This window comes from Colius striatus, chromosome 4 (assembly GCF_028858725.1).
Source record: "Colius striatus isolate bColStr4 chromosome 4, bColStr4.1.hap1, whole genome shotgun sequence".
NCBI classification, from domain to species: Eukaryota; Metazoa; Chordata; class Aves; order Coliiformes; family Coliidae; genus Colius; species Colius striatus.
In genome coordinates, this window is record NC_084762.1 from 1,749,069 (window position 1) to 1,763,431 (window position 14,363).

At 44.6% G+C, this 14,363-nt stretch overlaps 1 protein-coding gene across 3 annotated transcripts in view; it reads right to left on the reverse strand.

The window, feature by feature from the left end:
• LOC133625301 (collagen alpha-1(XV) chain-like) overlaps positions 1 to 7,968 on the reverse strand; it is a 90,673-nt gene extending 82,705 nt beyond the window's left edge. For all 3 annotated transcript variants that reach the window (XM_061994966.1, XM_061994967.1, XM_061994965.1), the window contains exons 1-2: positions 7,853 to 7,968; positions 7,640 to 7,722 (exon numbers count right to left, since the gene is read on the reverse strand). In XM_061994966.1, coding sequence (XP_061850950.1) covers positions 7,640 to 7,722; positions 7,853 to 7,863 — 94 coding nt within the window. In that variant the 5' untranslated portion in view covers positions 7,864 to 7,968. The remainder of the gene's footprint in view (positions 1 to 7,639; positions 7,723 to 7,852) is intronic.
• Between the last annotated feature and the right edge of the window lie 6,395 nt (positions 7,969 to 14,363).

The following is a 14,363-nucleotide window of genomic DNA, read 5'->3' on the forward strand; positions in this document are numbered from 1 at the left end:
ACATGTCACATAACTCTCCTGTAATTGCTTGTTTCGTACAGTGAGTAGCAGGAAAGGGTCAGATTCAGACATCCACATGCCCCCCGCAGAATGGCAGTAGTGCTGTGGAGCACTCACTGCAGAGGAGTGGTTCCTCCCACCAAGTCAGGAGCTATGTTGGTTTGGCAAAGTGCTGAAACAGGCGGAACTGGAACAGCTTGTGAAAAGCTGGAGACTAAGAAAAGCTCACAGTTTGGCCCTCTGAGGATGAAAAAGCATCATGTTCACAGAAGTGATGCAGTGTATGAAGTTAATGTGTAGTTAACCATAGTGTGATGGCAAAAAAAAGAGATCCATGCTGTGGAGAGACTGTTTCCTCACACCTCACTCTGTGATGCAGCCAGTGGGCTGGGCAAGGAGGATTAATGAGCCTGATCAATGGTTGCCTTGATGTTAGGAGCTTCAGATTCCTAGAAAAGCCTTAGATTGTGCGTCATTTCCCCCTCATTCCCTTCACCACTACATACTTTGCTTGTAGACCACCAGATACGCGTTGCTGCCTGAAGTGCAGCACTCCTACATCTGATCTGGTTCTCCACAACAGCCTCTTGAAGACATACCTTCTCATGAAGCACCACAGTAATGCAGCAGGAGTTCCCAGTGGGGCAGAATGAAACACGGGGACAAGCAGCACACATAGTTCAGGTAGCTGTCAGCTCACCTCACTGTACACTTCTCTAGTCCACAGTTTGCCAATGTGGATGCTACAGGAGACAGCAATGACAAGTCTTGCACAAGTCCAAGACATTGCCTTTCCCTCAGCCACTGAGCTTGTCATTCCATTGCAGAAGGCATGATTGTTCCCTTCACAAATATGTGCTGTCTGCTTCTAATCATCTTGTTCTTACTGGGTCTGGCAATGGCTTTCATGTTTATGTTCTCTCACATCTCCTCAGGGACTAAAGTCAGATCAGCCTGCAGATGCCCAGATCATGCTCCTATCACCAGGTTCCTTGCCCATTCAGCAGCAGGTTCATATTTTCTCTAGTCTTCTTTTTGCTGCTGGTATTCCTGCAGAAGCTCTTGTTTTTCTTCACATGTCTTGCTAGATTGAATTCCACACGAGCTTTAGCTTTCCTGACCTCATTACTGTACTCTCAGTGTCTATTTCTGCTGTGCCACCTGAGCCTGTTCCCACCTCTTGTATGACTCCTTTTGCTGTTTGGATTTAGTCATAGGAAGCATCACCAGAGATGAATCAGAGCTCAGATACCACATTCAGAATATCCACACACCATAGCTGGTGCTTATAGGAAGCTTTGAAGCGTGTCTTGGAGCAATATTCTTTTCTCTCAAGAGGCATCAACTGACTCTTTAGCAGGCAGCACAAAATTAGAACTATTTCTGGGTGGGTTCTCTTCTTGAGTTAGATAGTGTGTATCACTCATAAAGAGGGAATTGCATATAAAGTGCAATGAGCAACTGCCTCTTAGTCACTGACCACCAAAAAAAAGTACAGAGAAAGCCAAAAGCTATATTCAGCTTTGCACAGGCAGACATCCTATGTACGGAGCTGTGATTTCACAGTTCAAAGAAAGACACGCCACAAATAGGACTGGAAGTTAGTGCTACCTGAGCAGTTACTGTGGTAGGAACGGGTCACAGCAAAAAGTGCATTCAGTGGCAGCAGTGGAGGTAGACCCAGAGTAAACTGGAGAGTCCCAAACATAGAATGAACTGGCAAAAGCCCATTCTTGTTAATATTCCATCTTCTGTAGTGAAGATGAAGGAAAAGACCACACATGACAGCACAGTTCAAGCTAAAAATCACACCATCAAATCACCATTACCAGCTTCAGGTCTTTGTCAATTGAATGTTTGGAGTGGAACTGGGTAGAGTGTCTGTAGAAAACCCTGATTTCACAGAAAGCCTCAGCAGATGGTGGTTCAGACCCTGGTTCTTCTCAGATTGGGCTGCAAGACAGCTATTCATTGAAAACACTGCAATTCTTTGGCAGGCACATTCATCCCTCTCTGGTGCCTTTTTCCAAGGCTTCCTTCAGCAGAAGATATCCTGAATAATACCCCTGTTGTTGCACACTCCTCATTAGAATGGTTTGGGTTGGAAGGGACCTTGAAGCTTATGTCATTTCAACCCCTCATCCGGTTGGCCAGATGGGGAAAAGGATATTTGGCAGCCTGGAAATAGGGGAGGTAAATAGTCATCTTCTCTTAGATAACATTAGTGACATCTGGAATAAAGCAATCAGGTCTCACCAAGCTGCACAATTCAATGCCTTTCCATCCAATGCACACAGTGTCAGCTGGCAAAGCTACTGCATGGACTTGGGCAAACGTTAGATACCGCTATGAGAAAACACAAACCAGTCCACAGCTCACACACCAAAGGAAAGGGGAAGAAATCCCAGCCAAAGGGACAGGCAGCATCCAAAACCGGTGTTTGGTTTGGAAATTGACATGTTAAAGCAAGAAACAAATTCTTTGGAATCCTCTGAATATCCCAAACATGAATAGTGCAGCCAAACCGTCCCTTCTGCTGCTTAGTCCTGAGATCCACATCCCTGTCTCTGCTCACCTGCTCAAACCAAGCAGGTCCTCCAAACACTCTTTGATGGCAAATGCAAGCACAGCTGAGATTTTGAGTTCAATTCAAATCACAGAAACAACTGCTGATTGCAGGGTTCCAGTGAGACCAGGATGCCTTCCGAGAGGAAATGAAGACAGCCTTTATAATGCTGTATCCACCCCAGCTGTTTTCCCTTTCTGAGGCCTCAGAAAAGGCCAACCCCCCCCTTCTGTTGCCTGGTAGAGCAGCTCAGCAAACATGTAGTTTCCAGTCCAAGAGAATTAGCATGTAGAGGGTATTACCCAGAAAACTAATCCTTCCAGAAAAGTGACAACATGGAACAAATGCACTAAATCAGGTTTGTCCTCCTGGTGTTATCAATCTCCTCAGCTACTCGTACAGATGACCCTGACTGAACCCAACTGATTCTCTACAGTAAATTAACTATGTTTTGCGTGGAAAGGCATCTCATCAGGCTCAGCTCCACGTTCCAAACACACACAACAGCTGGTAACAGCCTGAAGACGCCTCTGAGAGTTACACAGTGGCTCGTCCAATTTAAACTCAAGAGCAGTTCAATGATGTCCAAGTGCTGGGTCTGGTGCAAGGGGATACAGTGCCATCTAAGCTGTGTTTACACACTACTGCACTCCACACAGCCCAGCAGTGCTGCAACTGGGTTCTGTCTTAGGAAACACTACGTCGATCTGCCCCTGTCACCACGTGAGTCAATGTGACTGTACACAGTGGACACTCAAAGCAGCACATATGGGAATTACTGCACAGAAACAGCTTCTCAAATGTATGCAACTATTTATTTACACTCCTTGTGTTGGTTCCTTGTGAAAAGAAGTGCAGGTTTGCTGTGTGTATGGATACCACCAGTCCATCAGCAGCCAATGAAAGTCAATGATCCGGGATTCCTCCATTAAACTCAGCAGGTCATGAGTGCAAAGTTTATGTCAACAGCCTAATGACAGCCATTCTGTGTACAGAGAGCCAAGGAAAGAGGCAAATATTTACTCTATGTAAACTATTGCTGAGCATGTTACTTAGGGCAAGAAGGCACTGCTCAGCTTGGCTAGTAACAAAACCCAGATGTCAATGGGAAATTTGTAAAGCTTCTTTTAGAGCACATAAACTTCAGGCAAATGGTAGAACCACAAACATTTAAACAATTTAATGCTTTATATATATATAGATAGATAGATATATTTTAAAGGCATGCACTGATTTGAGTGCCAAGAACTAAAACCACTGATAGCCACCTAGATAGGCTGGAAGAGTGAATATTACTCCTGCAAGAGGTTAGAGCAAGTCTTGGGGAGGATTCTGGTACTTGAACTTCAGCAAGGTTAGCAATCAGACTTTATAACTTTAGTTCTGTCCACAGACTGGGTACCAGCATGTTCTGGGCACCTTGTCTTCACCAATTTAATGTGTGATTGAAGATGCAAAGCAACAGAGAAGAAGCAGCCAAGGTAATACATGCAAAACAAGACACAGCATCAGATATAATTAAAGGCCAAGTACATGCCCCATGAGACAAGACCAGATAGAATGAGACAGCCTACACTTTTATGTACGGATGGACATGTGCTTCCTTGTCATTTAAACAAAGGAGAAATTATGAAGTTAATCTTTTAAGACACCAACATACCCTCCCACACAAGCCTGAGTAGAACAGGGTGCTACATTTGCACAACCCAGGAGAAAACCAGCAAAAGCACTCCATGCTTCACCTGGCACTGCAAGGAGTTGAGGAGGAGGAAGGCATGTTAGTCCTTATCTTCTGCAAACGTGCAATGCTCGCTGCAGTGAAAGGGGCTCAAACCTTCCAACAGTGTCAGCTGAAATTCAGAATCCTAACTGCTGAGATCTCTGAACTCATGTGCAGTTTCACTCTCAAGCAAGACCCAAGTATTTCTTAAGAGTTTTGGTGAAACAACGACCAAATGCCATCAATCTGCAGAACACACAGCCGAATTTTAAGCATAAGGTTTTAAGCACTCTGGTCTGCTGTCTGTCCCATTTTACAGCAAAAGCAGGAGTCAGGCATTCTAGGGCTTGGAAATGAAAGCAATGCTTCAACGGAAACAGGAGTTCCCATCATCACCAAATCCACTATAAAGTTAAACTGGAGCCCAGAAGTTCTCAACCAGCTCCAAAGGCTGGCGTCTGCATTCCCCCCTGCGCTTCCCTGCGTCCTCCTTCCGTGCAGGAGCTGTCCAGAACCATACCATTTCCTCAAGGAGAACAAAACATAGGCAGAACACTTTTCCTGATAGGAAACTGATCAAAGCTTTCTAATTAATCTTTCTGCTGTTGCTCACAAAGACATATGGGAGCCCAGCCCTTCTGTTGGAGGGCTGCTGAGGCTCTGGGTTTTGTTTGGTACCCTCCAGCCCCTCTGCAATTTGCTTCTGCCCTGAGGAGAACATGACAGCAAGGCCATGGCCACCTAATCACATACCAGTAAGCAAAACCACCTGTCTGATCAAAGATGACAAACTTTCCTTCTCTAAACTCTCTGAGGGTCACTGCTTTGTCTGCAGGTTTGTGGAAAACAGGTAACTCCTTCAGTTACTCCTTCCCCACTCCTCCGGGATTAACTTAATCCAAGAGTAATTTTCTTAACAGTGTTTAACCGACCCTAGAACATCTCAGGGTGGTTTTCCTTTTTGCATATAGTCTGTACAATGGTACAGCAGAAGGCACCTGCACCGTTCCTCTCAAATCACCTTCACTCATTCACAGTTCTCTTCTACAAAACCCAGCATTTACAGATACCAATATGTCTATGGGAGGATAGAAGAGAGAGAGGTCAACCATCAGAAAAGCAGCACAGCAATATTTAACCTGCTGGAGAATCCTGGAAAGCAGTGACCTTAAAGGAGATAGTGACAAAATGGGCATTGAATAAAGCACAAATTCAGCATTGAGTGCCTGAGTGTCTGCAAACCTCTTCATCCTGAACACACAATTTATCTCTGTGCACTCTTACTAAAAGGAACTGGGGGAAAAGAAAAAAAGAGGCAATATTTGCAATAAGCAGACCAAAAGATGTGAAGAATATACAGCTCTTCACTCCTCTGTAGTGACACAAATGATAAAAATTCTTCTCATCTTTGCAGCACCAGAAGGAAAGCCAGGTTATTCCCAGCACTCAACACCTGCTTTCAGGAGATGAATAGATTTAAACCAAGCATCAGGAATATGTTGCTTATAACATAACCTGATGGTGAGCAACAGTAAACACGGAATCCTTATTATCTGAGGCACTTAAAAATCAGGTGTAAAAAGAATTCAGTAGACATTGGGGAACGGGAACTTTTGTATTAACGAGCAAATGAGTGGGAAAGGATGTTGGGCTGGGCCAGTCATGCAGGAATACATTCCCAGAACAGTCTCCAAGTCTCCAGTGATCTAAGGAGACTTGCATGAATCCACTTGAGCTTCATTCACCTAGGGTTAGAAATGCTTCCAGCAGTAATAAGATTCAGCATAGGAAGAAACTGTGCTGGATCAGTAGCGATCATCTTTCCTGCTCCTGGATCCCTATCTGACTTGCACAGCTCAGCATATGTCAAGAACCAAAGCTTCAGGCGACGCAGACTGGCCTAAATCCACACCAAAAGAAACTGTGTGCCAAATAAATGTCTGTTCTGTTTGTCACTGTGCCTGTGGTTTCTACAAGCTTTTGCTTATTAAAAGTTATGTGCCAAAACTTGTTTCTCTCCTGCTCAGAGCTCACTTGCTGCACTGTCCTGGTTTTACTTAGGATGGAGTTAATTTTCTCCCTGGTAGCTGGTACAGGGCAGTGTTCTGGATTGAGGATGAGAATAGTGTTGGTAACACAATGATGATGTTGTTGCTAAGCAGTGTTTATACTAAGTTAAGGACTCTTCAGCTTCTCTCAGTGCCAGGCCAGTGAGGAGACTGGGAAGGGACACAGCCAGGAGAGCTGGCCAAAGGGCTATTCCATACTATAGGATGCCATCTGAACAAAAACCTGGGGGAGATTGGCCAGGGGGTGATGAGGGCTGGCTGGGCATTGGTAAGCAGGTGGTGAGCAACTGCACTGTGCATGACTTGTCTGGTATATTATCCTCATTATTACTATCACTTCCCCTTCCTTTTCTGCTAAATTGTCTTTGTCTCAACCCCTGCGTTTTACACTTTCCCCTAATGCTCTTCCCATCCCTCTTTGAGGGAGGGAGTGGCTGTGTGAGGCTGAGCTGCTGCCGGGTCAAACCACACCACAACCATCCTGTGAGGCACTCATTCACCAGCACAAGAATAACATTTTCACCTGATGCAACAGAAGTATGTGCAATGTGTTGTATACCCACCACTTTTACAGACATGCATTAGCATTACATTGGACTGGTTTAGCTAAAACAGTAAAACCCCTCAATTTGACATGAGTATCACTGCTCATAATGTAAAAGCAGCCTATGAAGCTTTTTCACTGTTCTCAAAATGACATGCAAACTCTGAAATCAACGTCCTCTCTCTCAAGTAAAATGTGGGGCTGTGTCTTCCAGAGATGCTGAATTGCTCTCTGCAATTACAGAGAGACTTTTCACTTTATGCAGGTCCATAAAGGCTAGGCTGGTAAAAGGGAACATTTAACTGCAGAGATCTGAAAACCCTGATTTGCTCAGACACTGGCCAGGAGAAATCCCTATGCCCTGGAACAAGCATCACCTCTCTGCACCTCAGCACTCACACCGTGCCCGGCACAATCCTCACGTCTCCAGTGACACACACATCTGTCCTAACTACTTTCTGCAACCTTTCTGTGCATTACTGCACTCTGAAGGCACACTGAGAGAGCAGGCATGACAGGCTGCCTTGCAGCTGAGGTAGTAGCATAGTTCTTTTCCCTTTTCCAGAATGAATGGCAGTTTAAGCTCTTAACTTGCAGTAGATTCCTCGTCTGAAACGAAGAATAGTGAGCAGCTGAGAAAACGAAGAGCTGCAATGTACAGCCTCTTTCCATATTAGGCAAGCACATCTTAAAATTAACCCTTACTCTCAATTTATAGACAGGATTGGGAGCAGCCTTACCTTCTATGATCTGAGCTGCTGAACCGGCACGGATTGACAAGCCAAGGAGCAGCAGCAGCAAGTCCCAGGTCCAGTGGGCATGCCTGGAGCAGGTGTGCCAAAAACATAAGAAGGGAGAGGGGTGGGAAAGAATAAAACCCAAGTGTGTAACAGAGAAGAACAAGGAGGGGAAACAGAAAAGAAAAAGTAAAATTCAGAAGTGAGAGTTCTTACCATGAGAGCATTTTTTGCAAGTCAGTTGAAAGACCTCAAGTGAGGAAAAAGTTCGGTGCACATGAGTTTTATGCTTATGAAAATAAAAGTTAATAAAAACTGGAGCCTGCTGTTTCTCCTCCAACGTTCAGACACAAGTGGAACAAAGGCAGCTCTCAGGCTCTCTGTGTGAGTCACTGCAATTCAGGGCTCCAGCTCTGAAATCTGACTCCCTGTAGACTTCCCTGTCAGACCACTGCCGAAAACTTCCTACTTTCTTTATTGGTGGACACCCTTCACTGCTGTACATCATCTCAGCATCGTCACCAACCGGTCTTGTCATTAACTATCATGTTCCTTGACAGGAGCAGAGCTTCTGCAGCTTCCCCTTCCCCACCAGCCCACTCTGACCTCCGCTGGCTTGTCCAATAAAACGTGACCTCCAGCATCCCTCCATCCAGCCCCACTGAGCCAATGAGATGTGTTCTTGCTCGGAATGGGACACTTCTCTGGCAACTTTAACCAAGCTCTTACAGAAGCAAGTTTCAAGATGTGAGCAGGACACAGCAGTCACAGTTAAATTGCAACAGAGACCTGGGAGACATCCTGTCTTAGAGGTTTTTCTGTCACCTACAGAGACATTTGTACCCACATCCCCTTCTCTGACACATTCTCTACCACTGCTTACAGAGATTTACACCCTGCACGTAGATTGAGCTTGTGCATCTCCCTCAGCTGCTGCACATACGTGTGTCTGCCGTAGACATCCTGTAGCTCAGCACTTCTAATAGTTTCCATTAAAGCTGTTATTTCACCCCTCCCTCCTAACTCCATGAAAAGCCCTTTTTCCACATGTAGCTCTTCAAAGCCAATTCTTGCTCAAGGAAGAATTTTTGGAGCAATAAGCTAGAGATTAATCAGACCATTTTTCAGTCATGAGGGGTTGTTTTTAACAAGGACTGCAGTTGTCACTTTTGGACTGGGACGGGAGGGAGCCTGGAAAGCATTGCATGTGCAAAGAGAGCAGCGGGCTCTCGGTACGTACGGGCTGGGACGTGCTGGTGGTTGCTTGAGGAGATTCAAAACTAAAGCCAGAAGTACCAAAGGTGGGGTGCAGGGGACAGACAGGAGCCAAGTGTTTTGCAGTAATGAAGGGACAATGATAAGCCATAAACAGAGTTACAAAGGATGGTTTTGGTTTGGGGGAGTTGTTTTTGCGTTGGGGTTTTGTTTTGGTTGGTTTGTTTTTATGATTAAACAAGGAGGAGGGGAAAAAAAGAGATTAGGGCTTTAAAAGCAAGACTCTTGATTCTGTCCCAGAGTCCCCTTTTAGGTTAGAAACCACAACAGGTCAGCTTGTTCTCTTTTAGCTGAGCCACAGACCAGCATTATTCACTATCCACCTTCTGCTTATCCATAAGGAATCAAGAGACCAAGTTTCCTACTATAAAATCAAGTTTCTTATTATAAACACACTCTGTTTTATTTCCTCCAGAGGACCAAGGACTCCTCTTTCTGTTCCACAGTACTACACTGGGGCTGAGGAAGGTTTGATCATGCACCTTCTCTACGTGAAGCTGTCAGCTCTGTCTGTTCTCCCTCCTTCCCTCAAGTTTCTCCATTATGATCACCCCTAGCACCCTGCTTATAGGAGCAGCATCTGCAACATCTGTGCAAATGATATACCAGCACGGTTTATTTTATGCCTTTAGCTAGGACACTGGATGTATGTGTGAAGATACTGGGTGCTTAAAGTGCTTTTGTCAAATGTATGTATGGCTTAGTTTTCTGGGCTGGTTTTTTTCAGGAGATCTTTAGCAATAGCTACCAAGAGCTGTTATTAGCCCTGAGAAACTCTTTTTTAACTCAGTTCTTTCAATACTGATTTCTTTACCTCTCTATACATAAAACATCAGAGGCTTACCTACATGATGCCTCCTGCTGCAGTATAGGTTTTGTCTGATGTATATGGCCAACACCACACCTGCTGTGATGCCTTACAAAAGACTCTGGATTTCAAAAAGGTAGGTCATAGAATCATAGATTCTTACAGCATAAGCTGCAAAGATTTCGTTTTAAAATGTCTTTTCTTCTACTGTTAACAAGGGGATGGATCTTTCTGGTCTGATTCTAGAAAACCCATAGGGAAAAGGAAGCAACAGCTCTCCTTCTCCCATAGGTAATGCATTGTTCTTGCAGATGATCTGCATGAGATGCTGCTGGGACAGCCTTTAGTTTCTGCTGGATATTTTAACATGGAAGTCTGGCCAATGCTGAATATTTTTAGGGCTAACAGATAAGGGAAAGCAAAGCAAAGTATGTCCCTGATCTCTGCATTCCAGTAGTTTTAAATGCAGAGCAGTGGAGGGATCTTGAAATGCAAACAGCTTATCACTCCTCCTGCTCCTGTAGGGCTTTGAAATTTCTTGAGTTTCTCATTTTTAGTCCCAGGGATCACAGGACATTAACAGGCTCTCTGTATCTGCCCTGTCTACCTATGTCTGTCTTGCTCCCCACAAGGGCACTGACATTTGTATACATCCACTCAGTTTCAGCCTTGCTGCTTGTCTCTCTTTCAAACACAGCAGGTCATTTGAATTAGCACCTAAGTGCTTTCCTTCAGTACTGTCTCCAGCTAAGCTGGAGTTTTCCTGCTGGTTAAAACCTCCACTTTCCAGGCAGGAGTTTTGTTTGCTTTCTCCAGCTTTAAGATCTGAAATGGCAGACTGGGTTGGTTTGGTTGGGTGGTGTTGTATTTCTAGTCATCTCTGTGTTAGGAAGTCACTTATTTTTCCTCCTAGCTGCAGCACAGCTTTCTTCCCTGCACATTCCCAGCCTCTACAGGATCTGAGTGTTGTGAGAACACTCTAGTGCAAAAATCAGTGTTAGAGAAGTATGCACTGATGCCTGAGTGAGTGAAGAACCATGCTAGAAAACAATAAAGGATTTCTCTTTTGTTTAGGCTTCTCCTGAACGTGTATAAATGTTTGACATTCACAACATCCTCTGGCAAGTTACACCTTCCACATGGAAGCCTCTGCTGCTTTGTTTTCAGCTTGGGCCCTGCTGATGTTCTTGGATGCCTCCAAGTTCTTGTCCTGAACAGGGATCACCTATTCTCTGTTCATTCTGTTTTCTCCATGCTCTTTGTGATTTCAGAAGTCTCTTTTAGATAGCCCTTCCACTTCTCTGCCTTCTGTACTTGGGCATTTCTTGTCCTGCACCCATTCCACACCCACAGCTCTCTGTTTAGCCTCTCTCAGGGTTTCTGTGTTCTGGTACATCACATTTGATCTTTGGTGGAGTTGGGGGAACTGCACATGGTGCAAGTAATCCCAAGACTTTTCTAGGGACATAGCAAGGCTCTCTGTATTTCTCCTGAAGAGGAACACAACTGGTGCACTTTCTCAACCACAGCTGAGGTGATGCTTTCATGGCTCAACGATTTGCACCCAAGAGGAAAATCTGTATTTAATGAAGATTTCTCCTTTCTCTCTCAGTAAGTTTATAAAACATGGTTGGAATGAATTCCATCTACCATTTTATCTTAAAGATCTGCTGTTAATTCTTTGCAAACCCCCTCTGTCTTTATTTTTAAAAGCTCCCATATCTTTAGCAAACTTAACTGCTGTAGAAATAGAGCAGCAGCCTTTCTCTACTGCAAGGGCTGACTGTGTATTTCTCACCTTTTTGCCTCTCTATTAAGCAATTGTTCATGCACAGACCTTTTGGTCTCATGCCTTGGCTTCCTGAAAAGCTACTGTCAATCATTCCAAGTACATCATTTAAGTGATGGATTGCTGCAGGATGTATCATCTCATCCAGGAACTCTGAATGACATTCTGGCTTTTAACAGCATCAGCTAACTGCTGCTAAACAGCTGCTTTCACGGGGGGTTGATAATACACTTTCAAATGCATAACAGTTCTCTGTTCTTCTGCTTTTTCCTCTCTTAAACAAGGCACCTTTGAAAAACATAAAATATGAAAGTCTGCAAATGCTGTTTTTAATCTATACTTATGAAGGAATAAGAGTGTGCACTGATGTACCTGAAGACAGACCTGTACAGAAGGCTTGGAACATTCATACCCTACAGAAGGGTAAAAATTCAGGTCACAGAGGCAAAGAATTCTGCCATTTTCGAGCTCTTCTGTGTCTCATTTCACACAACCTGAATGTTTCTGCCTCCTCTGCCCCTCCCTCACAGTGTTATAACAAAGCACTGGGAAATAAAAGTGAAGTCTTTCACGCAGCTGGGGCTGGATGGCAAAGAAGGCAAAGAGGAATCAGAGACCTGGAGCTTGCAATGGAAGCCCTAGGAATAAAGGGCTTGCTTATATTGGAAGATGACTTTTTAGAAAGGAAGAGGCCAAGCCTGTTGAGCACACAGAGGGGTGTGAGGGGAATCAGACTAAACAGGGAGAGTGGATGAAGGCTATAGAGGAAAGTGTGCAAAAAAGGAAAGGAAAATGGAGACTGAGTGAAAAGCATGGGATAGGAAGTTGGGAAGAAGTGAGGACAAAGTTAAGAAGAGCACTGAAAGCCAGTTAGGCAGCAGAAGGAAAGGGAAGCCTGTGTATGTTACCTGACACCAGGTGGCAAAGAAACCAACAATAAATGTTTGGAGGTGGGTATTTCCCCTCCACAAACCCTGACTCGAAGAGGGAAAATCCTGTAATGCTTCTACTCTTAGCAAGCATTCATGAAACCTCCTAGCAAAGCATCCCTCGTGCAGTGCTCCAGTAGTTCAAGTGATGTGTGCTGCAGATCAGGATGTTTCAGTACTTCTGGTGGCACATCCCAGTGTCAGGATGCCCCCACTAACTCTTTTTGTTCTGGAATGCAAAAACATCAGAGCTACGAACCAATTATTTGACAGGGTCAAAATAATTACTGCTTCCAGGAATGCCTGAACAGTTCCTGATGAAGTTTATGATGTTGGCGTGGGACTCAAAGCCAGAGTTCAGAATGGTCAGTGTTCTGAAGCTGAACAAGCAGTTGGAGTGATTCAGTGCAGTGTGTGGGATAACTGTAAAACTAAGCAGAGGTAGATGTTCTGCCTGTAACTTAAACTCACTTGCATGTCAACACTGATCCTATTACTCTGTTAAATTAGCATTAGCAGCAGGGTACATAGTTTTGAAGCACACTTAAAAAATAACTCCTAACCATATTAAGCACATGCATTGCACTGAAAGGCTCCATTCAGACTAAATGTCAGACATTCCTCTGATATGAATAAACCCAGAAAGAATTACATGCAGCACTTTTGCTGTCTGTCTCCCATGTTCAGCTGAGCTAAAGAAACATTTTCCCCTACACACTTCTTATGGCCTACCACAGGGTATAGAAAGCAAAAAGCTTCACCAGAACCTCTCTCCCCATTCTGTGCAAGCTATCTGGACTCAAATATTTGCCTTTAAAAATATACTTATAGAGCTTAACCCAGGGAGTGACCTCACTGACTACTTTTACACTGCCTTGAGATAAACTTGTCCCAAGAATGCTCTCCTAAAGCATGCTCTCAGCACTGGGACAAGCCTCTTGTCCTGCTGCTTTATATGAGGTAGGGGTTTTCAGTAAAGCCAAGTCCTGCCTTGTGAGCCAACCAGAACGATGCAAATGCCAAACCTTTAACCACCATTGTGTTGTCTCAAATTCCTGCTTTGTAAACCATCGTGATAACCTCGACAAGACTGATAGCCCTCTCCAGGGAAAAGGAGTGCAGGTACTGTGCTTACATAAAGGTTAAAAACCTGGCCTCAACAGAGAAAGCTTTTTGGTTGCCTACAGTGTCGGGGTTTTACCCAACATACCTGCCCTAAATAGACATTTAGCTCAAGATGCTGATCAGGATGAGACCTGGTGTTTATGCCATGTGTGTGATACCAAAACCCACTCTTGTTTAGCAGCACTTTTTCCCACCCCAGATCTAGTTGTTACGCTCAGAACCTTCTTTATGAGCAAAGAGGCAGTGCACCTCTTAAATTGAAGTAGATCATCCCAAGAATTCTGAGAGAGGTGGGATCCACCTCATTAAGCAGGGCAAAGGTGTCTTTGCAGGGTTTTAAACTCAGAATGACAAGAGGAGAGAGTTATGAGCAGCCCTGCGAGGGAGGGAGGGATGGATAGGGTTGACAAGCAAAGAGCATGGGGTGATGTGTCAGCAAGGAAACACAGAATCAGCAAAACAAAGTTTAAGCAGGGTCACCTCCAGCATTTGTATGTAAGCAAGGCAATATTGTGGGAAAAACCCAGAGCCTTGCTGGGAAATGGGGATTTTGGGGTGGCTGTCCAAAATGCAAGCACATAGTACAAGAAAGAAATGAGGAGTTAGAGATCTGTGTGCAGCTGCAGGGCTGTGGTCTTCTGGAAACACAGAGACATAGTGGGATGCTTACCATCCCACAGACACATTGGGATCCAGACATCCAGGCAGAGCCCTAGGCAGCCCACTCCAGCCTCCTCCTGCCTGGGCAAGGGGTTGGAACAGGCTCTGGAGACATTCCAACCCAGCTGGACGAGTTCCTGT